This window comes from Lampris incognitus, chromosome 1, assembly GCF_029633865.1.
Source record: "Lampris incognitus isolate fLamInc1 chromosome 1, fLamInc1.hap2, whole genome shotgun sequence".
Taxonomy (NCBI): Eukaryota; Metazoa; Chordata; class Actinopteri; order Lampriformes; family Lampridae; genus Lampris; species Lampris incognitus.
In genome coordinates, this window is record NC_079211.1 from 95,333,667 (window position 1) to 95,356,743 (window position 23,077).

Genomic DNA, 23,077 nt, shown 5'->3' on the forward strand with positions numbered 1-23,077 from the left:
CGCGGTGGAAAAGGCAGGCGTAGTCACCGATGGAAAATCCGCCAGCAAACGCTGAAAAACATCCCCTAATGCTAAAAAGTTAGCGTGTGTTAACGGCCCGGCTCCCCCTGTCTCGCACGGAACAGTGGCGAAAGACACAGCATCAATTAAACGGCGGTTTGCAACATCAACCAGCAGACCATTAGCACACAGAAAATCCGCGCCGATAATAGGAACAGTAATGGCGGCCACTACAAAGTCCCACTCAAAATGGCGCCCGTGGAAGCAAACAGTCACCAACCTTGTGCCAAACGTCGCAATGGACGAACCGTTAGCTGCACTTAACTATGGGCCGCCGCCTTCGGCCGACCTGTCTGTCTTAGCAGGAGGGAGTAGGCTCTTCTGCGAGCCTGAGTCCACCAGAAACCGTCTTCCTGACATCGTGTCCTTAATGAAGAGCAGCTCGCTACGTCCGCCAGCACCCACAGCTGCTACTGAGCGCTGGCCCTGGAGTTTCCCGCCGTCTCAAACGTGCACGGAGGGACGCAGCGCCTCGCCTTGCCGCCGAACCGCTGGTGGAAGAAACAGAGGCCTCTCCCGCGCCGTCTCCGGGCAGTCACTCCAGCCACCACTGCCGGGTCCGCGTCCTCCGACGTCGGCTGCAGAGGCTCCGATGCCACACTCTGCACAGAGAACCGTCTGGTAGCCAGCAGGACCCGATCGGCCTCCTCAGCCAAACCTCGGCAGTCACCAGCGGCCAGACACGGGGAGTTAGCCAAAGCCGCGCGCACAGGAGACGGGAGCTGGCGCAAGAAAACGTGCGGGAAAAGGAACCCACCTTCGTCCGAGCCTAGCAGCGACAGCATATTGTCCATGAGATCCACAGCCGTCCCGTCGCCCAAACCGGATAGGGAAAGGATTCTATCTGCCCTCTCTGCGGCAGATAGGCTGTACCTCCGGAGCAGAAGATGTTTGAGGGCGACGTATTTATCGTGTTGCGGAGGGGCGCGCAACAGCTGCATGGCCCGGCGTGTGGACTGCTGGTCCAGCGCAGCGACGACCAGATAGTATCTGGAGTCGTCCGCGGAGATTCCACGCAGGTGGAACAGCGCCTCGACATGCTGGAACCACGAGGCCGGGTCGCTCTTCCAGAACTCTGGGAGCTTCACAGCCGCGGCGAGAACGGCCGGCTGTGAGAGTTGGGGCGGCGTGGCCGAAGTGGATTCACACACATCTTCTGCTCCAAACATGTTCAATTCGGGGTCACCAATGTGGCAGGAATGAGGAAAAACACATGAGACCAAGGCGAGTTTGATGTTTATTCCTCAACTCCAAAAACCAATTAAGCAGGAACAACCCTGCCCCGGCGAGCCCGGGAACGTAAACCACGCCCCCAGCTCACAGTCCTGCTGGGTGAGAGGCATAGCCCCTAGTGTCCGCCACAGCGTGACCATTAACAAGAGTTTCAGTGGCCATGTGTACTATTCACAGAGGATTTGGGAAAGTTTGCAATCATAGCATTTTAAGATGGCGACAAATGTAGTCTCAGCCCAGTGATAGTGACTTAAGTGAGGAAATTACACAATTTGATGCAGAATTGATGGAGAGAAATAGGGAAATTTATAAACTGAGGGAGGAGAATACCAAACTGATGTTTGGGTTCCAATTTGTCAAGCAATCAAATGCAGTGAAATTCTTCGCTGGATTAGCAAATCTGTCATTGTTTCTTTGGGTGGTAAACCAAGTAACAGGCATAAAGAAGTGCCTCAGTAGATTATCAGTTGAGGACCATGTGCTCATAGTTTTCATGAAACCATGACATTGCTACCTCTCGCTGGCAATGTCAGCCTGACCTCAACGAGGCTGGGCCCCCCTTTCATATTTTCCATGAAAGAAATAGAGTACCAGTAAGTGAGTGAAAGCTATCAAAAAAAAATTCAAAAGAGGGAGAAAAACAAAAACAAACCTTGACGCAATGTAGGTAGGTACTAGTGCTCTTTGAATGGCTTTCAATACGTATGTCCAGAAAGAGTGAAGGCAGAAACAGGCTGTATTTTGTTGTTGTTTTGTTTCTTTTTCTTTTGTAATGCTTCTCAATTAAAACAAGCACTGTGGGAGTTCACATCACAGAGGACCTCTCCTGGTCCTCACATGTCACTGTGTTCTCCATGAAAGCCCAGCAGCATCTGAAGAAGGCGAGTCCCCCCCATCATATTCTACAGAGACACCATAGAGAGCATTCTGACCCACTGTATCACTGTCTGGCATGGGAACTGCAAAGCCTCCGACTGCAAATCCCTACAGCGGATAGTGAAGACAACTGGAAAGATCATAGGAACTGCTCTCCCAACCATCCATCCAGGCCATCTATGATGCCCGGTGCACCCAGAACGCTCTCAGCATCTTGAAGGACCCCACCCACCTTTCTCACAACCACGTCACCCTCCTACCCTCTGGCAGGAGGTACCAGAGCATCTGTGCTGCCTCCCCAGACTATGCAACAGTTTCATTCCTCAGGCTATGAGGTTCCTCAACAGCCTGAACACTTAGACCTTCCATAAAATTACTTTTTGACCTTACTCACTGTCCGTGTCAGGTGTGCTTATGATGTTTAGTGTTTGATAGTGTGTGTGAGAGAGTTTGATTGTGAGAGAGTATAGCTGAGAACTATAGCCTACACAGCCTCTCATCAGGCAGTGTATTATTTATTATCTATTATAATTATGGAATTACACAGCCTGATGAGAGACTGGTAGGCCATAGTTCTCAGCTACACTCTCATGCACTAACCAAACTCTCACTCATTATCAAACTCTGTTACATGCACTATCAAACACAGTTTGGTAGTGTAGTTCTCAGCTACACTCTCTCACGCACTATCAAACTCTCTTAGTATCAAACACTCACACACTATTAAACTTCTCTCTCACACACTATCAAACACTCACGGACTATCAAACTCTCATATGCACCATCAAATTCTGTCACACACTATCAAACTGAGTTTGATAGCACATGTAACAGAGTTTGACAGTGTGAGAGAGAGTTTGATAGTGTGTGAGAGAGTGTAGCTGAGAATTATGGCCTACACACTACTAGTTTTTTTAGTGAGTGAGCGGCCTAGATCACATTCACCCCTTCAAACACAATTTCACGCAACACAAACAAGCACATACGTGCACACAGTGCATTGACAATCACACATACTCCCTCGCTCTCTCTCTCACACACACACACACTCATGCAAAGACACATGAAGGCTACACACATGCACACACAAAAAAGCACTATGCACACACACACACACACACAAACAAGCATACACACATACATGACAAATTCACACACACACAATTTGAAGTGATCCTCTCCAATCCATCTTAACTTCCACATAGGAAACAAAGAACAAGATACAAATTGTAAAATACATAATAGTTCAGCTACTGTAACCCATAATCAAACTTTTAAACTAAGTTATATCACCTAAACAAAATTTATGTAACTACGAGAGGGATTTACAAAATCAAACCCAACCCCATGTCGTTATTTTCACAAATGTTTGTGCATTTTGGGCCCATAAAGAATAACTGCCCACAACTTCAGTTCCACATGTGACACAGTTTGTACATGCAGATTTCGTGTAGATGTAGGTACAAGGTGGACTGTAAAAAGTTGCAAAATGTGTGGAAACATTGTGGAGATGTTTTGACCATATCTATGAATATAACACTAAGCTAATAAGTATTTCCAGTGAAGCAGCATCACCATAGTCAAGTAACTTACTTCAGGGCTTGGCCCTCCTGCTGGGAGGCTGGCGAAACTCTGGCTTGGCACTCATACCTAGGAAGGACTTGATCTCCAGTTGTCTGTTGGGCAGTTCCATAGTGATAAGGCTGGGACGTTGGAGTTTGTCTTACAAGCACTGCTTGATCCTGCGACCCAGGTCCAGGCTGTTGGGCCGCGGCCGGCCGGTGCTGTAGAATAGCATGGGGTCAACCACCGAATGGTGCAGGCTTTTGTACTCCTTCACGCTGTGGCCTTGGATTCTCAGCCACTCCTCGTCATCTGACGAAGAGCAACTGAGTCATCTGTCCCTCGTCTGGGGACACTCAACATAGAGCAGTACTTTACCTGTTCATCTCTCTGGTGTGCAATCCAACAGGCCTCACCTCTGGGCCTGTTGGAAGGACAGCCGAGGGCCAGGGCACTCCTTCCTCCTCTCCTCAAACTGACAGGATGGGAGAGAGAAAAAGGGGATGAGGTCAACCCTGGTGCAGCAAATACTGTGATACAAATTTGTTTGTGTGCAACAGCATTATTAGTCAACATCATCCTAAGAGATGTTGCAACTCTGTGATGCTGATTATAATGCAACTTAATTAAAATCTGTTCCAACTTTTACTTTTTTTGTGTGGATTTTTTCCCCTTTTCTCCCCAATTGTACCCAGCCAAATACCCCACTCTTCCGAGCTGTCCTGGTTGTTACGTCACCCCCTCTGCTGATCCGGGGAGGGCTGCAGACTACCACATGCCTCCTCCGATACATGTGGAGTCGCCAGCTGCTTCTTTTCACCTGATACTGAGGAGTTTTGCCAGGGGGATGTAGTGCGTGGGAGGATCATGCTATTCCTCCCAGTTCCCCCTCTCCCCTGAACAAGCACCCTGACCAACCAGAGTAGGCGCTAGTGCAGCGACCAGGACACACACCAACATCAAGCTTCCCACCTGCAGACACGGCCAATTGTGTCTGTAGGGATGCCAACCAAGCTGGAGGTAACACGGGGATTCAAACCGGCGATCCCCATGTTGGTAGGCAATGGAATAGACCGCTACACTACCCCAATGCCCCCAACTTTTACTTTAAATAATGTTAGATGATATATTGCCTTGTCATGTTGCTGAAAATGTTGCTTGCGACCAGAGCCTTAAGTTAGATGAGGAGTAAATTAGCTGGGTTTAAGAAATGGGTCTGGGGACCCTTGACATAGAGGAGTACCTGTTCATGTGGAAGAACCTTTCCTACACCTCTAACAGGTGCAGTCAGTCGAGGGATGAGGGGCTTGTTGACAATTTTCAGACTCTTCTCTCCAATGTGCTCCAGGACATGACAAGGTCGAGCCTGCTTCCTCTGATGACCTCTGACCTCACGTGCAGATGGTGGAGCAGCAGAGGTGACGGAGAATGATGGAATGGAGCCAGGAGGAATCTGTGAGCAGGATGAGACCTCTCTCTCCTGAGAGCAAAACCAGGGGAACCCCTAGTCACAACCATCTCTCTCACTTTCATTTTATTCAATATTTCATTACATTTACATGTACCAAGGCTTTGACATGGAGCGCTTTCTTTCTAGTCAAGACATCAAGACAATGTGTAAAAGAAAAATAGAGAATGGAAACTTTTCACGCACATAAGCTACATTCAGTAAGTATGACAATATGACAAAGCTGTTCATAAATAAAACTTCAGGAATGTACAGTATATGACCATGTATTAAACAACTGATACATTGGTCGAGTATTTTAAAGCGGCAAAAACAAATTGCAGTCATTATGTTACAATGTTGGTTCACTCTTCAACTTTCTGTCAGAGTATACGGTGGGCAAACACCTGGGCCTTTTACAGTAGCATTGGTCCTGCAGGTGATGTGGTACATCACTGCATCTGAGCTGCTATCCTGAAGATGATAAGGACAGTCGCTACATTAATACTAGTAATATTATCAATGGAACACAACGAGGCTTATCTTGCAGACCTTTAGCATATGCCTTGATGCATGCACAATGATCAAGGCAAGGAAATCACATAGAGTTGAATCAGTTCAACTGGACACGATGTTTAGTGGGAGAAACGTTTCATCACTTGTCTAAGTGACTTCTTCAGTCTCAACTGAGTGCAGGTGTCCCCACCCTGCAGTCAGTCCTGCAGTCATAATCCCAGTGTTACCTCCAGCTTGGTCGGGTGTCCCTACAGACACAATTGGCTGTGTCTTCGGGTGGGAAGCCGGATGTGGGTATGTATCCTGGTCGCTGCACTAGCACCTCCTCTGATCGGTCAGGGCGCTTGTTCAGGGGAGTGGGGGAACTGGGGGAAATAGCGTGATCCTCCCACGCACTACATCCCCCTGGCGAAAGTCCTCACTGTCTGGTGAAAAGAAGCGACTGGCGACTCCACATGTATTGGAGGAAGCATGTGGTAGTCTGCAGCCCTCCTCGGGAAGAGTGGGGTAATTGGCCAAGTAAAATTGGGGAGAAAAATCCCCCCTCCCCCCACAAAAAGATTATGTTTTGGCATTTTCTGCCATTATTGAATAGAGATAGTAGAGAGAGGGGATGACATGCAGCAAAGGGCCTGGGCAAGGTTCGAACCCAGGCCACTGCAGTAAGGAAGTGTGCTTCACTCCACAGAATGTTTCCACTGCTCCAGAGTCCAGTGGCCGCATGCTTTTACACCACTCCATCCGATGCTTGGCATTGTGCTTGGTGATATAAGGCTTCCATGCAGCCACTCGGCCATGGAAACCCATTCCTTGAAGCTTCCGGCGCACAGTTTTTGTGCTGATGTTAATGCCAGAGGAAGCTTGGAACTCTGCAGTTATTGAGTCAACAGAGCATTGGCGACTTTTACACACTATGCGCCTCAGCACTCATTGACCCCGCTGCGTGACTTTATGTGGTGGCCGACTTGCTGTTGTTCCTGAACACTTCCACTTTTCAATAATACCACTTACAGTTGACCATGGTATATCTAGCAGGGAAGAAATTTCGCGATCTTACTTACTGCAAAGGTGGCATCCTATGACAGCACCACGCTTGAGTTCACTGAGCTCTTCAGAACGACCCATTCTTTCACAAATGTTTTTAAATGCAGACTGCATGGCTGGCTGCTTGATTTTATACACCCGTGGCAATAAACCGGTTTCCTGTTTACAAACATCACTGGGTGTGTGCGCAGCCAGGGGGCAAAACGACTTTGGTAGCTCTCAAAAGATAATGAGATGCACAATCTTTTGAGAGCTAACAAAGTGGTTCAACAATGAAAATGTTGAACATTTTCCACCCATCCTTTTGGCGGCACAACAACTGCGCGTCATCTCTGCTGTATCTGAGCTCTATCTTGGTTAAAATCTCTGCGCTGTAGCTGCTTTAAGCCGGCTAGTTGCGCACGTATCTCTGTGATGACGTTGCAGAGAAACCCTCCTATGGGTCTGAATGAAACACCTGAATTCAATGATTAAGAGGTGTGTCCCAATACTTTTGTCCATATAACATATATCTACTCCTATATTTTCAGAATGTGTGTGTGTGTGGTGTTAGTGTAGATAGCGGGACCGAAAACTAAAGCACTTATGATCCTAATTCTTTTTGGAGGTGGTAGGTATTGTCTCAGAGAGTAAGGGGAAAAATCCCAGAAAATTAAAATTATGCATAAATATGCAAAATATGCATTTTTCTAAAAATGGCTAAAAATCACTTTTCTCGGCATTTCAGATGATTCTCAGCATCTTTCATTGTTTTCACCTATATAAATTTTTTTCCTGGGACTTACAAATGTTTTGGCATTATGCAAAATATATGCATTTTTGCAAAAATGCACTTATGATCCTATATAATTTTTTTGGGAGGTGGTAGGTATTGTTCCAGAGAGGACCAGAAAAATAGCAGAACATGAAAATAATTATGCATAATTATGCAAAATATGCATTTTCTAAAAATGGCAAAAAACCACTTTTCTCGGCATTTCAGGTGATTCTGAGCATTTGGGGGGAGGGAGTTGGAGTGGAGGGGTGTTTAGGGGCAGGGGGAAGGCGGTTAGCTGGCAGGATGAAGAGGAGGGAGATTTAGACGGGTGGAGAACCAAACCGCTACATTGTAGCGGGGTTCCTCTAGTATCGCTACAAAGCTATATTTGTTGCGTGTCCTTCTCATCTAGTCAGCGCCTAGACACGGAAAGGTAACCTAATACCGGACTAGCGGGCTAGCTAAGTTAGCTAACTTATGCTAGCCATACAACGTTGGATGACCCTTAAGGGGGAGGGGAATGCAGGTGCCCGCTTAAGGCTGTATGTGTACTGCTGTACGGCAGCAAAAAAGCAATTGAAATACAGTTTTTACAATAAATGTGCTACGTAAAAATACACTTACACGTTCTTGTTCCATGCCTGGCAGGCACTCTTCCGGTACACCGCTATTTCCTGCTACAGCGGTCGGGAACCTATGGCTCGCGAGCCATATATGGCTCTTCCGGTGACGGCATATGGCTCCCAGACAATTTTGAGTTGAAAAAAAAATCAGTTTGAAACTGATTTTAAAATACTTGTGATATTTCTTAATAATACTGTGTCATTTTAAAGTAAACAGAAATTAGTTTTGAAGATAAATTTCACGGGTCACCCATGGGTCGGGTCGGGAACCAATGGCTCGCGAGCATGTCCGGGTCATTGTAAAGGTGAAGAAATCAATTTTATCAGATAGCCAACTAGTTTATCCGCTTCAACCCTTGTAACGGAAAAGATGGCGAAAAGAAAAAAAGACGATGATTACCGTGCATTCCAGGCTGCGTGGACAGAGGAATTTGCATTTGTGGAGAGAGCAGGATCTGCGGTATGTCTAATATGCAATGATAAAATTACATCGATGAAACGGTCAAATATAAAGCGGCACTTCGATACGCACCATGCTTCATTTGCATGGAAATCTCCAGCGGGGGCCAGCAGGAAAAGGGCACGCGAGGAGCTACAGCGGAGAGTGCAGACGAGTCAGCAGCAACTACGTGTGTGGACCAAGCAAGGTGACGGGAATTCCGCTAGCTTTGCGGGGGCTTTGGCAATAGTAAGGAATGGAAAGTCATTCACAGATGGCGAGTATGCCAAAACATTCATGCTTGATGTGGCCAATGAACTGTTTGATGACTTCCCAAATAAAGACAAGATAATCAAACGAATAAAAGACATGCCCCTGTCAGCAAGAACTGTGCACGATCGTGGCATCATGATGGCAAATCAAGTCGAGGAAACACAAATTAAGGACATAAAGGCCGGGACATACTTTTCTCTCGCGTTAGATGAGTCAACAGACGTTAGCCATCTATCTCAGTGCAGTATCATTGCCAGGTGTGCTGCAGGTGACACACTGCGTGAGGAAAGCTTGGCTGTTTTGCCAATGAAAGGGACAACAAGAGGAGAGGATTTATTCGCGTCTTTCATGGAGTTTGCTAAAGAAAAAAACTACCGATGGATAAACTTATTTCTGTCTGTACTGATGGTGCACCCTGTATGTTGGGGAAGAACAAAGGATTTGTAGCGCTTCTCCGTGAACATGAAAAGAGAGCCATCCTAAGTTTTCATTGCATCCTGCACCAGGAGGCGCTTTGCGCTCAGACGTGTGGCCAGGAGCTTGGTGAGGTGATGTCGCTGGTCATTCGAGTGGTCAACTTTATTGTTGCCCGAGCTTTAAATGATCGCCAGTTTAAAGCTCTGTTAGAAGAAGTTGGGAATCATTATCCCGGTCTGCTTTTACACAGCAACGTGCGTTGGTTGTCAAGGGGGAAGGTGCTCAGCCGTTTTGCAGCTTGCCTGAGTGAAATCCGGACTTTTCTTGAAATGAAAGGCATCAAGCATCCTGAGCTAGACAACACTGACTGGCTCCTGCAGTTTCACTATCTCGTGGACCTAACTGGCCATCTGAACCAGCTCAATGTGAAAATGCAAGGTATTGGAAATAAAATCTCATCCCTTCAACAAGCAGTGTTTGCATTTGAAAGCAAGCTGGAAGTCTTTCTCAGGGACATTGAAACAGGTCGTCTTTTGCACTTTGAAAGACTGCAACAATTTAGAGATGCATGCTTAGCAAGTGACTCCACTCAACATCTGGATCTCCAGCAGCTAGCTGGCTTTACGTCCAATCTCCTGCAGTCATTTAAAGCACGTTTTGGAGAATTTCGTGCGCGCACTGGTCTTTTCAACTTCATCACTCATCCACATGAGTGTGCAGTGGACAAAATCGACCTGACATGCATCCCCGGGGTCTCTATCGGAGACTTTGAGCTGGAAGTTGCTGACCTGAAGGCATCAGACATGTGGATGAGTAAGTTCAAGTCACTTAATGGAGAGTTGGAAAGTCTTGCGCGACAGCGAGCAGAGCTGGCGAGGGAACACAAGTGGACAGAAATGAAAAATCTTCAACCTGAAGACCAGCTGATTCTTAAAACTTGGAACGAGCTTCCTGTGACATACCGCACAATGCAGCGTGTGAGTATTGCCGTATTGACCATGTTTGGCTCTACATATGCATGTGAGCAGTCATTCTCGCATATGAGGAACATTAAGACCAACCTACGCTCACGTTTAACTGATGGAAGCCTCAACGCCTGCATGAAGCTCAACCTCACCACGTATGAACCAGACTACAAGGCCATCAGCAAAACCATGCAGCACCAGAAGTCGCATTAAAAGTAAGACATATTTAATTTATTATACGTTAAAAATACTATATGGCTCTCAATGAAATATATTTAGAAATATTTGGCTTTTATGGCTCTCCCAGTCAAAAAGGTTCCTGACCCCTGGAGGCTATCGTGTTAAAACGTGACACGCATCATGTGATACCGATTGTTTTTCTTCTTCTTTTTTTCTTTTTGGTGTGAACGCAATACGCCGCCGTACCTACAGCGCCCTCTGGTCGTCGTTAGCCGTGAAGCGATGCGCATTTTGTGCAACGCTGAGTGAAGGTAGAGGCTAGTTCCCGTCGACGCAGAGAGCGGAAATGGGAGTAGAGAACGGTCAACTGAGCATGCGCGAAATGCCTCTACCACGCCTCCACACGCCCCGCATAGCATCCAGGCGCTAGGATTCTAGGAACACCCGCCCCCACTCTGCGTCTGATTGGCTCACTTTAACCCTAACCCCGCCCTAACCCTAACCTTTTTTTTAAAGAACTTTATTAACAAAAGTGAACAAAAATAGTATACAACAATGTCAATCAACAATCGTCACATTATTAAATGCATACAACATTAACACATATATTATCATAAACATTATCCCTAACCCTAACCTTAACCTACCCAAACAACGGAGGCGACGAGTACTTGCGCATGCTCAGTTGACCGTTCTCTGCATCGACGGGAACTGACCGCTACCGTTGAGTGCGGGCCGCTTCGAGGTGGCGCAGCATGACGTCATAACCGTCGCGGATAACATGCGCGATTATTTTCGAAATCCGGTTGCCAGGCAGTCGGGGCCAATCATCGTCAACATTCGCTCCAATCTTATTGAAAGTGTTAAGGATAGACTTTCAGCTGCGGTGGTGCCAGGCAATCGGGGCCAATCATCGTCAACATTCGCTCCAATCTTATTGGAAGTGTTAAGGATAGACTTTCAGCTGCGGTGGTGGTGGGCGCTCCGACCGACCGGAGGAGGCGCTAGTGCAGCGACCGGGACGCATACCCGCATACGGGCTTTAGGTGGGGACGCCCGACCCAGAGCCCTAGAAAGAGAGAGTTGCGTCAATGAGGGGTCAGAACGCGAGAGGGTCACGCGGTTGACGAAGCCGCCGAATAGTTCCAAACGAAGCTTGGAGGCTCATTTAAATAAACTGCTTAGCCCCCATTTCTGGTAACTACTGTAAACTACTAATAATACACGTTAGTCCCTAGCTGAGCGGTTAGTGAAGTCGCCTTGTGGTATAGTACACCTCGTATCGAATCCCGCACCGGGCAAGAAAATAACCGGCTACATTACTAACCAATATATTCAGATTTTTACATTTATATATAGATACTAGAAAAACCCCGCTACAATGTAGCGGTTTGGTTCTCCACCCGTCTAAATCTCCCTCCTCTTCATCCTGCCAGCTAACCGCCTTCCCCCTGCCCCTAAACCCCCTCCCCAACTCCCTCCCCCGAAATGCTCAGAATCATCTGAAATGCCGAGAAAAGTGGTTTTTAGCCATTTTTAGAAAAATGCATATTTTGCATATGTATGCATAATTTTAATTTTCTGGGATTTTCCCCCTTACTCTCTGAGACAATACCTACCACCTCCAAAAAGAATTAGGATCATAAGTGCTTCAGTTTTCGGTCCCGCTATCTACACTAACACACACACACACTAACACCACACACACACACACATTATGAAAATATATGAGTAGATATAGATATATTCCAACGTGACACATATTCTATGCGCGTGTAGGAACATTAAAACTAATATTTTGTTTGAAACTGACGAGCTGTCACGCTTTAAATTACATGGTTAATTTGATTCAAACGTGCTTGTAAAATGGTCATCATTAAAATGTCACCTGTAGCTTCTTACCTGTAAATTAACTTTTGATTAATTAATGCGAGAAACACACCTTCGCCATGGAAATCCTATTGCCCCGGCGGGTCGCACTGTTTGGAACTATCTGGGGCTCCCATGATCAATCAATCAATCAATCAAATTGATGACAGATGCGGGTCTCAGAACCTTTTCCAGAGCTTTATTTCTGGACCTGTACACAAGGTATTAAAGAACAACAGAAAATACAAAATAATGTTTAACAAAAGAAAAAAAAACAATTCAATGTTTATGTACAATTCTTATAAACAATAAAGATAGCTTCTTGAACATTTCTGATAGTGAATGTTTTGATTGTCTATATCTCTGGATATACATTTTTAAGTTTTGTAGGTTTTTTTTTATTCACAAAGGCGTTTTTTTGTTTTTTTGTTTTTTTACTTTTCATCAAAGGTCTCCGAGTTTAATCTTAAAATCACAACCGCTATATTTTTTTCCCCCGTTTCCTGTTTAAACTTCAAAACACAATACAAAATATAAAATAAATTTGTTTAGTGCTTGCTTACACACACAAGTCTCATACCAGAGATATCAATAAAATATCACATTTTTCGAGAGTTCACAGGGTGGTGAAAGACCTACTTCTACTACTTAGTCAATGGCCTTTACATTCGGACAGTTTTTCTGAATCTTTGTACAAACCACAGGTGAAATAAATATCACTGCACCGCTAAAGCTAGAAGAGCTCGGAGGGCCTACTGCATGATGCATTTAGAGGAGAAACTAGCTCTCCGTCTACTCACAGCGACAGCCATCCCTTTACCATCAAGACAAACAATATAGACGACAACGCGTAAGGTTTTTTTTTTCTTCTTCTTTTTTCTTTTCTGCGAAAAATGATGGGCGTCTTTTACACGTGGATAGGTTTTGAATGCAAAATGCAACATTGAGTAATATCAATACGTCTTAGGTAAAGCCGTTTTCAGTGGTAGACTCTCGAGAACAGCAACGGTTGGCATGCGTCGTTCAGCTGTCTCCTGGTGTCCGGGTTTAGAGAAAAATATTTCAACACCAAAAGTCAAATCAGTAAAATGCAAAAAAAAAAAAAAAAAAAAAAGAGAGAAAAAATGTCTGTACATATCTACAAATTATTGCCTTTTTGACAAGGAATCAAATTAAAACCTTTGTATCAACACAGATTCACAAGTGTAAGAGGTCAGTAATAGACTTTTAAAGGCTATTTGCTAATTATTTACATGAAATGCAGAAAGGAATATTTCCTCTGATGCTGGGCTTGGAAACTGAACCACTAGATCAAACTGTTCAAACTGAGGATGCTTGTTAGGAAAGAATCCTGTCAGTACACACTCGCAAACACAATTGTGGATTACTGGATCTATGGACATGACAGACATTCATAACGATGTACCCCTGAAACAAACTGGTCATTCATATCGCAATGCATAGATAAAATAACACTACTACTGCATCCATGTAACTGATTATGACCCAGCAAAACACTTAATGATTTACAATTACTTAGTTCAGTCATGAGAAAACAGCTCAATTTCTGCTCCTCCACCCCAACCGCACATGAAATTCTGGACCAGATAATCGAAGGCATACACTAGTCAGTACAGAATTAAAAAAAAAAAATCCAAGTGGCTTTAAATAAAGAAATAATACTGCTAGCAAGTTTATGCAAGCTTTCTAAGTGGTTTGAAAATGGCGCTACATATCTCAGAAACAAACATTTCCCAAGACACCCCCCCCCAAAAAAAAACAAAAAAAAAAAACATATAACACATTCAAACTTGGGCCAAACTTACTTTTAAATATCATTTCAAAAATGTTTCTCAACGAATGAAAGTAAAGCTCTATGATATTGTGTGCTTAATTTTGCCTACTGATCTGCAACCGCCTCAAGCAACATTATTCCCATTTCAATATTGCTGTGATGATAGTTTCCTAGTATGACCAACATCTCCAACTGGGAAACACATTGCCATTGACCCCTTGTTTTATAAGTGAAAGGATTATAAAGCATATGTGGTTTTTTTACGCCCCTGAAAAAGGGGGAAATATAAATTCAACAAAAAAAGACAAGATACGCAACTGGGAATCGAACCTGGATAGCCCGGACCACGGGCAACTGCGCTAACCAGTCAACTAAAGGGTCCGACCCGTTAGCCAAGGGCTAGCGAGTCTAGTCATCCATGGTCGTTACAGTTTTACCTTAGGGATGACCAAACCAAATGGAAAAAAAAGAGGGATTTTTACAAACATTCAAATGATCCAGTTTGGCCACTTGAGACTGAAGGTAAACAAGCACACTAACTAATCAACAAGCTTCCACAGGGCAGAACAAACACATATTAACAACCAAAAATGAACACTGTTGCAATGAAGTGCTCCTCGCTACAACCCGTCCCCGCCTCCATGCTTACGAGTGTCTCTTTATAACAATCTCTAGCCAGGCTTTTCTAGGGATTAATTTAAACCATATTCACCTGCCCATCTACTGTCAAGTACCTGTAAACCAAACACTGATTAAGGTTAAACAAAGAGTACCACTTCAAAAAAGACCTGCAATTTAATATCAACATTAGCAAAAAAAAAAAAACTAAAGCCGTTTTTTGTTTTGGCAGCTGAATAGGACTGCAGGATAACAAAGCTCTGAAGATGTGGCGAGAAGATATGCAGGGAGATAGGGGAGAGATACACAACTTGCCTACTGCAGCCTCTGGGCCCCACTGTACATGGACGTTACACACCTCAAGACTGAATAACAAAAATAAAATAAATGGCTATATAAACTCTTGAGAGAAATCAAGATTTCAGTTCTATATGATAGACATCACTGATGTCATATTACACAAGATAAAAACAAAAACAAAAAGTATATTCATATACATATATATATATATATGTATATGTGTGTATATATATATATATATATATATAAAATAGAATTTGAACAAATCAGATTCTCCAGTGAGTCTTATGTACAAGCAATTTGGGTTTCAAAAGCAAAGAAAAAGAACGAACAGGAAGATCACTCTGACTGGAGTGCCGTGGTGTGCTGTGTATGGTGCCGTGCATGTGCTCCTAGAAACCCATTGGGTTCGCCACTGCCAGCCAAGCTTCCAAAGTCTGTGACGGACACTGCCATTTTGGCACCGGTTATTCGGTGGTGGTGTGTCGCTGTCCGACGTCCCTCAAAGTCCACTCCGAGGTTCCCCACAGAGACGTCACTGATAAAGGAGTCAGGCAGCGCCATCTTGAGTCTTTTTGAGGGGCGCTCGCAGTCCTTGCTGACACACACCCCTCCCAGCTGGCCCAGGTCCGAGTGGTAGAAACCAGCATCAAGCATGTTGAGACAGTCAGAGTTGGCTCCGTTGGAAGGGAAGCCCAGGGGCTCCTCATGGTTAAGGGATCCACGGTGGAGACTCTCCAGAGGGGGGAAGCTATAAGAATCCAGGCAACTGACCTCGGTAGGGCTGCACACTGTGGCTACAGTGTTACTCAATGCTGCAGAGAGACGGAAGCATACAAAACACACGGCATTAGGGGAGAACTTAGGAAATCCTTGGATGATTAAAAAAAATAATAATCTAAAAACATTTAATTTCCAAAAATATTTATAAGGATCATTGTTCATAACTTTTTGGAGACATGGTTGACTTCTGCAAGTTTTATAAAAAGAAAGAAATTTTATTCTGTCACTGTATGGTTACAACGAATTTTGTCTTCCACATTTAACCCATCCTGTTGTGTCGGAGCAGTGGCAGCTGCAGCACATTAAAGCTCGAAACTTTAATATGCCCTGCTGGGAAAACCAGCATGTCCTTGCCACTAAACAGTAGCCTCAAGGCAAATGGGCCCACTTGGTTGTTGCACTTAGCTTACATTTTTTTGTTTAAAAGGAAGAAAAAAAAAGAAAGCCACTTTATTTCATCCCTGTACAGGTTACAATGAAATTTGTTCTCTGCATTTAACCCATCCTATTGTATAGGAGCAGTGGGCAGCTGTAGCACCTGGGGACCAACTTCAGTTCTTCTTTCCATTGCCTTTGTCAGGGGCATGTTAACCCTAACATGCATGCCTTTTTGATGGTGGGAGGAAAACGGAACACCCGGAGGAAACCCATGCAGACATGGGGAGAACATGTACACTCCACACAGAAGGGATCTGGGACGGTCTGGGGTTCGAACCCAGGACCTTCTTGCTGTGAGGCAACAGTACTAACTACTGGGCCACCGTGCCACTCTAGAGGCCTTTATAAAGCAAGAGGAGAACTGCTACTGACCTGTGAGGTCGCTGGCAGTAATGGAGTTGAGAAGGCTGAGCTGCTGGTCTGTAGTAGGCTCCATTCTCCCCCCTCCACCTCCTCCTGGACACAAAGAAGAAGAGCTGTCCATTGCCAGCCCCTCTGCCTCATCCACCAGTCTGTCCATCAGGTCACTGAAAGGGGAGGAAAAGTGCTTTCAAGGATCACAATAAACACAGATTTTTTTTGATGCTAAACACAATTATGGATTTGTCCTACATTAATGTGTGGATGCCCTTTAGATCTGGCCTCTCCTTCAAATTTATTACGCTAATGATAATCAGTTTAAGAAGATCAACAGAATAAAAAGAGAAACAGAAAGCACATATATGACAACACCCTCTTCACTCACGTTACACCAGGATAGCTGCTGTACTTCTTCTTCCCAAACCGATTCTGCTGAACAAAGAAGTCGAAGCGCTCTGACTTTTTCCACATGTAGTAAAATGCCACACATTCTGCAACTGTTCGTGTTGTAACCTGGCGGGATGAGAAAGAAAGAAATTGTCTCTTTGTTTCAAATGCCAGTTTCACAAAATCTACAGTGGAAACTGCTAATAGTGATCACATCTGTCCAGGCCGATATTATCTGTAAACAGTTGATCACTTTAAGCAACGCCTAGGTTTTTTTCCTTCCAAATTACCATCTCCTTGACTTTTTTTTATTTTTTATTCAAGCTTTATTTATACAGGTAATCTAACTGAGACATGAGGACTCATTCTCAAGAGACCTGGTCAAGAGAACAGCAAGCAATACAACCCAAAGTTAAAGACAGACAGGACAAAACAGAGACAAAATAGAACACAAATCATCAACGTGATAGCGCCAAAATAGTAGTCAGATTTTAAATACTATGTACAAGAACAAACCCCAACAGACCCTCTCTCCAGATCTCGTAAAAGTAGTTTAAAATCCCCTAGGGGAATCATGCTGGAGAGCTTCAGTTCCTGCTGTAGCGTGTACCAGGTTAAGGGGTTAGAGTAGGAGAGGGTCTTTTTGCCAATTCTGTACAGACTGAAAAGATGGAGAGTGCGATGAAGCCCTGGGAGCATAGGCAGCACCGTTTATGTGACGTGTGAAGTTTCTGGGTGTTTTTTGTTCCTGTCACAATTTTACTCACTGTGGGCTCATCTTTCATTGCAATATACGAGTCCTGCACCTCAATGGAAACAATCACGGCTATAAGTAGGGAGACACTCAAAAATGTCTTTTGTGCAGTAAAAGTTATAATGCCATAAACATTTTTCCAAGTGTCCATTAAGTGTTATCAATATTGGGGGAAAAAAGGGGGAGGCGTGCCACATGCTATGAATATTGAATTATTCATATTATACAACCTCTACAAACTTAAAGTTTTCAACTATTTACAACTACACAGCCTCAGATGCTGATTCGCTGAATTTTTGTGACTGACTGTCTCAGCCAAGTCATTCAAACCTTCCCGGTTGCGCGGAGGAGCGCAGAATTTAAGGTTCTTTACAGAATCTGGCTAGTGCAAACAGTTTATTTTTGGTGAAATTATAACGAGACATGTAGAATCAAGTGATTTTGATGAAATATCAGTATTTTAAGCTTAGATCTGGTTATTTTCCACAATGGAACCATTCATTGCACATGGTATATTCAAGGACGTCGTAAATTTGAAAATCCGATGATAATTCTAATTTTTACAGTTTTTGACGATGATAAATGGTGTAATTTTGGTGATTTTTTTTTTTTAAAAAGAAAACATGCCCCTCGAACCTGTCAGCAGTCTTTGGGTTCAGAGGGTTAAAATTATTAGGAAAGAGTACATTCATGACTTCTGATCAGTATAAGCGTGATCACGATGAGCGATTTCCACTGTACTGCATATTTTTCATGTGTGTATCCACGAATTTAATCAAATAACAAATCAAGTCTCACCTTGTGTTTCTGTATGAGGTGAAAGTTTTTGTCATACATCTGTAGTGCATGTTCAAAATTCCTGCATTCCTCTTCTGACCACGGAGGAGAGTCTTCTGAAATGAAAATTATTTTAAGGTTGCCTTGTGGTACTCACAAGTTTCACAAAATTTTATCGACATAAATCAATGGGAACTACTGCTTTGTTACATAGGGTAAATCAACATTACATAACATCCGTGGTCAGCATTCTTTTTTCCATTTCTTAAACTATATGGTGGCCATATTATCATTAGGAAAAAATTTTTTCAGATACTATTGGTGTCATGGAGGAATTATTCATTTTACTAAAATGAAAAGGCTTTATGTATGAAAATATGGAAAAGTATTATCCCATCCATCACAGAATAAAAGGATTATTTCTAAAACTACGGAAGCCTGCTGCAATGAGGGATTGGAAATAAATATTTCCTTAAACTGAAATAAGATACCACAGAAAAAGTGTCTGTAGTCCCTAAAAATGAATGTGACATATTCTACACATGTTAAAAACATTAGTTCAACCTTGGAAATGCTGGCCCTCTTGTTTCCTTAACACACCTTTTGAAGACTTCACTTGACTGCAGTATCTCTCTAGTGCTTCACGGGAGTCATAGTTGCACTTTACAAGCTCAAACAAAGCCTGTGGAGAAGAAATGACTGGTCAAGACTGGGTTACTGTTTAAAATACATACATATAGCATAATACATAAAAGTCAAAAATGACAAATAGGTGTGGCAACGAAACCTAAATGACTTATCAAAAGAACCAATTAAGCATGTATTATCTCACCTGGAATTACATGTTTATGAACATCATAATGTATACTATCTTTAGAAACATGGAAGAAAAGAATGGATGGATGCATGGGTGTCTGACCTTCTCATTGTCTCTGACATGGATCCCTGGTTTGTCACACCCCGTCTTTTCGTCTGTGGTCCGTGACAACACATCAGACAGGAAGCCCTTAACCTTGCTTTCTGGCAATACTCCAGGGCTCCAGAGTAACTGGTCATCATCGTCATAAACTGCAAAACATAAACACAAAACTATAAAACATCTCATGTTTCATCTTTTTTTGTGTCTCTAGAACATGGAGCTAAGTATTCAAAGTAAACACTTTGAAAATTACTTTTGAAAGGCACATGTGTAAACATTAACAAGTATAATGTATTTGACATGTTTGACAATTAGTTTAAAATAGAACTGAAGCACTCACCTTTCTCGCCATCTATATAGTGACAAAGGCAAGAAGGGACCTCTGCTTGGTACTCTGTCCCAACCATTATTTCCTGTAAAAAAAAAAAAAAAAAAAATCAAATCAAAGGATATACAACATCCTGGATATTCTGAATATATAATTATCAAAAAATATGCCCTCAATTTCCCTCGAGATCAATAAAGTATCTAGCCATCTAAAATACTGTCTCCCTCACCGGAACTGGTGATATGACATATCACTCAAAGTAAAACGATCATTTCATTACACGATAAGTGTTTCTACAAACTGAACAAATTACGTACCTTCCTGGAATCTTCTGGGCTTGGACCATCCTCGTCGCACTCAGACTCCTTATCACCATCAGAGATAGTGTTGGCTGAGAAGTCAATAACAGACCATAGGTAAACACCTTTCAATGACACTTCCTGTTGATGACTTCTCTATTAAGGGAAAATAGTAAGCACATACTAATGCTGGTAATTAATACACAGAGGGATATTTAAAACCTTTTCAGTCTTAGTGATGCTGCTTACTGTGAGTTAGGGTATCTTTTATCATCTCAGCAAAAATTGGTTACATGCAATTCTGTGTTAAATGTTTTTTGATGAGAAATTCAGTCCTGCAAAAACATACATACTAAGGCATACTAAGGCACAAATCTTGAACCTCTACCTTAAATGCCACTGAAAACTCAATTAAAGCCAAACCCTTACATCGAAGTGTTCTTGGGAAGAAGTCAGTGGCCTCGTGGGAGGTTACTGAAGGGGTCAGATCATCTGCTGAGGACTGCGTCTCCTCCTCATAGTCCCCAGACAGCAAGTCCTTTGCTATTTCCTCCTAGTTGGGAAAAAAGTGTACATATATCAAATTTACACTGTGGCAGACCAATGAATAATTCCAGTGCGATACACAACTCATAGCCACATACACACGAAACTGTTTGAAGCGAAAAATCCATTTAATAAATGCAGCCATTTACCTTATCTAGAGTCATGTCTGGCAGTTCATCAGTCAAGTCTCCAGAGGAGCTGTCTATACTGGAACCTGCTGATGCCTCATAGCGATAGATGGCCAGCAGCTCCTCCAAAGGCATGTTTCCCTCCTAGTCAGAGAGCAATAGGTTTAATGATCGACCATTAGACATTGATATCTTTTCCGACAGATTATTACAATTTGCTCTAAACTGCTGTCACAAGGAGAGAAGTCCATGGGCTGTGCCATACCACCATGAGTCACCTGGGGTATTGCTAATTTACTCATAATATTAGTTTCCATTACCTATCCTAGCAGCTACAATATCTTCTCCTTAAAATAAAAATTATAAAGTCTCAACTCATGTTTAGGTGATTACAATAGACCATCTAATGTTCAAAAAATATAGGCTCCTATGTGAAAATCACTGATAAAATATTAAACTTTTGTTTTATGATGTTCGTTTTATTGCTTGGCATTTTACCTTTTCCAGATCTGCAATCTCTGAGCTGAAATTCCTCTCGCCCTCTAAAGACTCTTCCTCTTCCAAAGTCCTCTCGTCATCATCTTCATGCACTAACATTTCTGCCATTGGGTCAAAGTCATGATCCTCCGACGATAAAGAGCCAACTTAGGAGAGAGAGAGGAGTATGCATTACATATATCTTCGTATTGACAAACGATGAAATTTTTCACACGACAAATCAAATACCTTTACACTTGAGAGCTAACAGCATTACAGGGGATTGTAAAAGCTCAGAGCCAAAGAAGCATTAGAAATTGTTTTGCATTAGAAATCCAGCAGTGACTCGATTGCATTATGAAGTAGTTTATCGCCAGTGTCAGAAGCAAAATGGGATTGTACGACTCAAATCAAGTAAAACACTGGAAAAACTGTCAGTCAAGTGTAATAAATACAACTAAACAGCGTTTACAGCAGAAACTTGCCATACCTGGACTCGAACTCCCTAAGGAAGCCTGCAAAGAAATAAAAGCAGAAAATGTGAGTAGGTCTATCGTTAACCACACTAAATAAAGTGTGCTGATGTTTTGAATTCAATTCTACAGGCTTAAAAAAAACTAAATGTGTCGTGTTTTGCCCACCGAGGACAGCTGGGCAGCAGGTCTGCATCTACCGCTAACGACAACAGTGGACTAAGAGGGGAGCTATGAAAACCAATGAGCCAAAGGCGAGTACCTAGTGATACATGCTGGGGGGGGGGTCTTCGAAGGGATATAACAACATAAACATGAGCACCACAGCGGCTATGGCACTCGGTATTAGCCTGAGGTAAAGAGTTAGATGTCTACAGTGTCAGTTCCCAAAAACGAGCTAGCGGGCAAGCTAATCTTCCCAAGCTGGAGCCTAGCGTTACGCCTCGAATAATGTAAACACCGATTTGTCCTGCACGGCACTGGCGTCGGTCGCGTCGATAACCACCGAATTTTCACGAGTCGAGCCTGAACAGGAAAAAAAAATCCCATTCATTGCGGATAAAATAAAACCAGCAATTTCCTTTTAAGCAGCGGGCTAGCGTTAAATTGACGTATCAATTTACACAGGCGCTGTACCAGAGCAGCTGAGAGCGGAGGCGCAGCGGCCTCGTAGTGGAGGATCAATCCAAACATTCAGGCATATTTTTGGACGCACACGCGACACCGCTATGACACGGAACACGCTACACTGAAGGAAAAACACCCAGCGCGCCCAATCGATAACGTAGATATGAAAACGGCACTACTCGCATTTTACAAATATCGATTTAAAATCGATTGCTTCTCCCCTGTTTTCCCTCTTACCTCCGCCATATTGGTACCTTTAGCTAATGGGCTCATTCCAGCCCAGTACCCGGATCAGCGCTCTCGGCCAATCAGAGCGCCAGGTAACGAGTTCTGCCGTGACGCCTTTCGAACGGAGGCGTTCGTCACAGTAACGTTACCTACGGTAACGCGATCCCGCCGGCGTCACGGCCCACGGCGATTCGGAAATATAACGGGTGAGAATGCGCGTGCGTCAGAACATTGCCGCGGGAGAGCGCTTCCGCGTTGCGTTGGATTCCTGCCCACGTCCGCCACTTCGCTGAAGTCCATTGAGGAATCGGGGGAGGGGGGGGGGGGCTCAAAAGGTGTCTAGTCTCCTTTGGGGAAAAGGTGGGTATTCCCTTACATCATGGCGCTAAATCAGAGATGGTTGACTCAGTTCGTCTGGATACAACGTTTATTGACAGATGCGTTTCATCACACTTTGTGACCTCCAGTCTAAACTGTATCCTCACCCTTATAAACAATACTGTAACGTGCATGGGTAAGAAGACACGCTGGCCGCTGGCTGGCGGGTCTGACCCTTTAGTCGAGCGGTTAGCGATGCC

The 23,077-nt window shown here is 43.7% G+C and overlaps 1 protein-coding gene across 2 annotated transcripts; it reads right to left on the minus strand.

Annotated features, from left to right (window-relative positions):
* Positions 1 to 15,305: 15,305 nt before the first annotated feature.
* mier3b (mesoderm induction early response 1, family member 3 b) lies at positions 15,306 to 21,330 on the minus strand. Of its 2 annotated transcripts, none has more exons than XM_056293627.1 (11): positions 21,193 to 21,330; positions 20,716 to 20,838; positions 20,450 to 20,573; positions 20,039 to 20,112; positions 19,734 to 19,806; positions 19,394 to 19,542; positions 19,075 to 19,156; positions 18,496 to 18,590; positions 16,942 to 17,069; positions 16,569 to 16,723; positions 15,306 to 15,790 (listed from the first exon to the last, which is right to left on the minus strand). In XM_056293627.1, the coding sequence occupies exons 1-11, from the start codon at positions 21,298 to 21,300 to the stop codon at positions 15,315 to 15,317; spliced, it is 1,587 nt and encodes a 528-aa protein (XP_056149602.1). In that variant the 5' UTR covers positions 21,301 to 21,330; the 3' UTR covers positions 15,306 to 15,314. The 2 variants fall into 2 exon arrangements, with proteins under 2 accessions (XP_056149602.1, XP_056149595.1); XM_056293620.1 differs by having other exon boundaries at positions 18,496 to 18,587; positions 21,193 to 21,320.
* Positions 21,331 to 23,077: the final 1,747 nt, after the last annotated feature.